The sequence below is a fragment of the Orycteropus afer genome, unplaced genomic scaffold, assembly GCF_000298275.1.
Source record: "Orycteropus afer afer isolate SDZICR_OR568_19922 unplaced genomic scaffold, OryAfe1.0 scaffold00269, whole genome shotgun sequence".
Classification (NCBI taxonomy): Eukaryota; Metazoa; Chordata; class Mammalia; order Tubulidentata; family Orycteropodidae; genus Orycteropus; species Orycteropus afer.
In genome coordinates, this window is record NW_006921856.1 from 4398194 (window position 1) to 4403491 (window position 5298).

The window sequence follows — 5298 nt, forward strand, 5'->3', positions numbered from 1 at the left end:
CAAGTTGGTGGATTGTATTGTTTAGCTCTTCTGCATCTTTGTTGAGTTTCTTTCCAGTTGTTCTATCTTCCATTGAAAGTGGTGTATTAAAGTCTCCCACTATGACTGTGGAGTCAGCTATTTGGCTTTTCGACTCTTTTAAAGTCCGATTTATGTATTTGGGGGCTCTTTCATTAGGTTCATACATATTTATTATGGTTATATCTTCATGTTCAATTGATTCTTTAATCATTATATAATGTTCTTCCTTGTCTCGTATGGTGGTTTTTGTCTTAAAGTCAATTTGATCAGAAATTAATATTGCCACTCCTGCTTTCTTACAGTTGCCATTTGCTTGATACATCTTTTTCAAACCTTTGATTTTTAGTCTATTTTTGTCTTTATCTCTAAGCTGTGTCTCTTGTAGGCAGCATATTGATGGGTTTTGTTTTCTTATCCAATCTGCAAGTCTCCATCTCTTGAGTGGTGCATTTAATGCATTAATATTCAGGGTAATTATTCATAAGTTTTAATTTGTTGCTGTCATTTTGTTATATGTTTTTTCATGGTGTCCCTGATTTCTTTGCTCCATATTATTTTCTTTGCTGAGCTCATTATGTTTATGAATCATCTTATCATTCCCTTTGTTGCTGTTGCTTTAGTATATGCTGAACATTTACCCTCTTTTTTATTGTGATGTGAAGGTTCATCATTTTTCTTTGTGGTTACCCTATGATTTATAATTTTTTCCCCAAGTTTAGAACAGTCCATTGTTCTAAACTCAGGGAAAAAATTATAAATCATAGGGTAACCTCATAGGGTAACCTTGCAACTCTCTTAACTTCCTCACCTTTGAGAAGTTCTGTAACTATGCAGTCTTTTCCTTCTTTTTGTTTGTAGTTATCCTCACTTGCCAATTTATGTCTCTGGTTCCCTGTTTTCAATCTTGCAAGCTCATTTTACTTTGGATATGTCCATAGCTGTGGTTTCTGGGTTATGTCATCTTGTGTATTAAAGGTCGGTTGTTATTTGCTACTTTTGGTTCTCTGTTCAGAGTACTCCCTTTAGCATCTCTTGTAAGACTGGTCTGGTTTTAACAAATTCCCTTAGTTTCTGCTTATCTGGAAATCTCCTAATTTTACCATCATATTTGAGGGACAATTTTGCCGGGTATATAATTCTTGGTTGAAAATTTTTCTCTTTCAGGTTTTTATATATACCATCTCATTGCCTTCTCACTTGCATGGTTTCTGCTGAGAAATCAGAGCTTATTCTTACTGGCTGTCCTTTGTACATAACTTTTTGTTTTTTTCATGCGGCTTTCAGGATTCTGTCTTTGTCTTTGGTTTTGATGAGTTTGATGATAATATGTCTTGGTGATTTTCTCTTGGGATCTGTCCTGTTTGGTGTTCATTGGACTTCCTGATTGGATATATCCTCATCTTTCATCATATCAGGGAAGTTCTCCTCATTTGATTTCTTGACTGCTGATTCCATGGGCATTGATTGTGGATCCAAGTAAAATGAAATCTCTGATAACAGCAATATTTTCTTCATTTATCATGATGCTACTAATTTCTCCTGGAAGAATTGCAGACAGAATGCTCCTTGGAGTTGAGAATAACCAGACTTCATTTCACCTAATTTGGTCATGTTGTCAGAAGGACTATTTCCTGGAGAAGGATATCATGCATAGTAAAGCGGAGGGTCAGCGAAAAAGGGGCAGGCCCTCAACAAGATGGATTGACACAGTGGCTGCAACAATGGGCTCAAGTATAGCAAGATTTGTGAGTCTGGTACAGAACTGGGCAGTATTTTGTTCTGTTGTACATAAGGTCACTGTGAGTCAGAGCTGACTCGATGGCACCTAACAACAACAACTAAATGTTCCATTTGTGAGGATTTTGTTTTTCTTTCTGTTGAGGTATAATCCATACTGAAAGGTATCGTCTTTTATCTTCCTCAGTAACTGCTTCAAATCCTCTTCACTCTAAAAAATCAAGATAATATCATCTGCATTTTGCATTTGTCATTGAGTCTTTTTCCTGATCTGATCCCGTGTTCTTCTTATAGTCCAAATTTTCTGATTATTTTTTCAGTATATAGACTGAATAAATAAAGTGAAAAGATACAAACCTGATGCACACCTTTTCTGATTTTAAACTATGCAGTATTCTTGTTCTGTCTGAATGACTGCCTTTTGGTCTACATTCAGGTTTTTTATGAGCATAATTAAATGATCTGGAATTCCCATTCTTTGCAATGCTATCTATAATTTGTTATGATCTTCACAGTCTAACATATTTGCACAGTCAATAAAATACAGGTAAAAATCTTTCTGGCATTCTCTGCTTTCAGGCAAGATCCGTCTGATGGCAATGACATCCCTCATTCCAGGAGTTCTTCGAATCCAGCTTGAATTTCTGGCAGGACCTTGTTAATGTATTGCTACAACTGTTTCTGAATTACCTTCAACAAAATTTTACTTGTGTGTGATACTAATGATATTGTCAATATTTTTCACATTCTGTTGGATTGTCTTTCATTGGAATGGGCAAAAATATGGGTCATATCAACATGGTCCTATCAATAGATGCAGAAAAACATTTGACAAAATCCAGCACCCATTCAAATAAACAGGGGAACTACTTCAATGTGATTAACAATATCTACCAAAAAATCTACAGTTGCTATATTGAAGTTCCCCTTGACCTCCTAAGCCTACAAGATCTTGATGACAAATGAGGTCTCTCCTTAGGGAGGATGATATGAATGAAATTAGAGGGAAGGACTGCACATTAAGAGATGGAGAACTAGTGGGCCAAATGTTTCAAATGAATCACTTCGGGTTCATTTAAGGAAGTTAGGAGCAGAGGTGGAGGTCAACTACAGTGTTTCACTGGTGCTAATCCCCGCTCCCCCCCCCAAAAAAAAGAAATCTTAAATGCCTAGGTAAAAAGTTGGCCCCCTGCAGCCTCCTCTGAAAGAACCCCTCCAGATGGCCTCAAGCATCCTGTCTGCTCCACTCCATCTTTGCCTGAGCCACCAGTGTAAGAGATGGAACCCAATTCCAAGCAACATGGGAGCTGTTTCCAGATCCACCAAAGACCTTACCAGGGCAGGAGGGAGCTACAGGGAAGGGGGGGTTCTCGAAGAGATCACTGCTTCTAGAGGTTAAAGTGAGAGCTAGCTGGCTCCAAAGGGACGTCGCTACCTTGCGAGCAATTTTCCAAGGCAAATCCCTACTTCACGAATTCTTTTGTGTCCTGTGCCAACTGGAAGCCCGGGGCTGGAACTGTGGCCTACAGGCTGGAGCTTGGGAGAAGAAATTGGAATTGTCCGGAATTTGGGAGAAGGTGTGGAAGAGAGAGAACAGGACAGAACCCTAGCACTTTCTGACCCCCAGTCCCCAGCCATATTTCAGAGACCTCTGGCGGATATTGCTGGGTAAACCTGAGTCAAGCACAAGATGAAAGCTCCCAGCATCCTGTCCCTAATGACTGTAGTCTCTGACAGCGTGTACCCCGCGCAAAGAGCGTCCTGGTCTCAGAATGACCTTTTTTTGTTGCATCTCTGATGCTGGATGTCCATCTGCATTCCCCGAGACAGTCCACCTCAACCCTCCTTACAAGCAAACGAAAAGACCCAGGGCTCCGCGGGTTGCGTTGGGGTTAAGAGCACTGAGGTCCCAGGGGGACCCTGGAACTCACCAGCTAGCAGTTAGGGGCTTTAGGTTCCGCCTCTACAAAATGGGTTTAATTATGAGAACCGCCCTGAAAGTTGGGAGGATTAAAGAGACTGAGGGAAGGGCACGGAGGAGCTGTCAATCGAGGGAGGTTTGCCAGTGTGCCCTCTGGGTAGTTAGTCCCCAGGCAATCCTGGGCGCCTCATTACCCAAAGGAAGGGCCCAGGGACCCTCCAGCCAGCAGCTGCCAGCAGCCAGAGAGCAGAACAAGGGAGAGGGCTGCAAAGGGCTGGGAAAGCCAGATCCGAGGAAAGGGTAGGTGGAGGTGGGGGCTCAGACGCGGCCCCCAGGGCAGGGTGGGATGACCTGAGGGCTGGGGGAGTGGCAGTGGAGGGGAGCCCTCCCTGAGAATTCGGAAGGCAGGGCCTAGGAGAGGCGGCCAGGCTGCGCACGGGCAGGCGGGGCGTGCAGGCTAGCGTCCCGGACTTACTCTTTGGATCAGTGCTGTGCTGCGCAGTGCTCAGAATGGACTGCCTCAACATGTTCACCAGTGTCTTTTGTCTGACCATGCTCATCGTGGACCAATACTTAGCAGTGGTGCATCCTCTAGGCACTGCCACCTACCCGCAGCTCAGCATGGCCAAGCTGATTAAATTGGGCATGTGGCTGGCTTCCTTGCTGGACCCGTACCAATCGCCATCTTCACAGACACGTGCCAGCACAGGGAGGCCATACCCTGGCCTGCAACCTCCAGTGGCGGCACCCAGCCTGGTTGGTGGTCTTTGTTGTTTATACCTTCCTGCTGGTCATCTTGCTTCCTATGGTGGCCATTGGTCTATGCTATCTACTCATTGTGGGCAAGATGCAGGCTGTGTGGCTTTGACGGCTGGCTGGCAGCAGTGGTGGTGCTCATATAAAAGAAGTTCACTCAGCTGGTGCTCATGGTGGTGGCTGTCTTGGTGCTCTGCTGGATACCTTTCTGCTTGGTGCAGCTGCTGAACATGTTTGTGACCAGTCTCAATGCAACTATCAACAACATGTCCCTCATTCTCAGCTACACCAACAGATGTGCCACCCGGATTCTCCATGGCTTTCTCTTTGATGACTTCTGATGTTCCTTCCAGCAAGTTCTCTGCCTAGCCTCCTGGATGCCGCAAGGAGAATGGAGGAACAGCCCCTGGACTACTATGCCACTGCCCTCTAAATCCATGCTGAGGCCAGGTACATATGCCCTCCATTGCTGCTCAACCCCCCAGCAGGGACCTGTGAAGCCAGAACCCAGCCACAAGCAAAGTCCCCTTACCAGGATCACCCCTCTGAAGAGCTCTGACACTGACCTTACACCCAACAGACTGCCATCTCCTAAATCTCACCTAAGAACTATCACATGGGCCCCACCAAAGTCACCCCCTTCTGTGTGCTTATCCTTGAAAGCATCAGAGTTCCTCTGTTCTTCTCCTCTCCCAAAGACAAAGGCTATCAGGAGAACTCTTCTGGGAACTGGTCTAGGATATTAATCATATCCTAGCTATTTTTTGAGGGGTGGGAAGAAAGGCAACCTGTGTGGGACTTGTTTCCACAACCCTGATTGGGAGAGGACCACCAGGAGGGTGGAATCAGGCTTCAGCTTGCTT

At 44.4% G+C, this 5298-nt stretch overlaps 1 protein-coding gene across 1 annotated transcript; it reads left to right on the forward strand.

The window, feature by feature from the left end:
• The first annotated feature begins 3448 nt into the window (after positions 1-3448).
• On the forward strand, positions 3449-4868 carry SSTR4 (somatostatin receptor 4). The gene is given in 7 exon segments (XM_042782239.1): positions 3449-3516; positions 4084-4343; positions 4346-4375; positions 4378-4535; positions 4538-4579; positions 4582-4801; positions 4804-4868. Coding segments are annotated over 7 exon segments (843 nt in total).
• Positions 4869-5298: the final 430 nt, after the last annotated feature.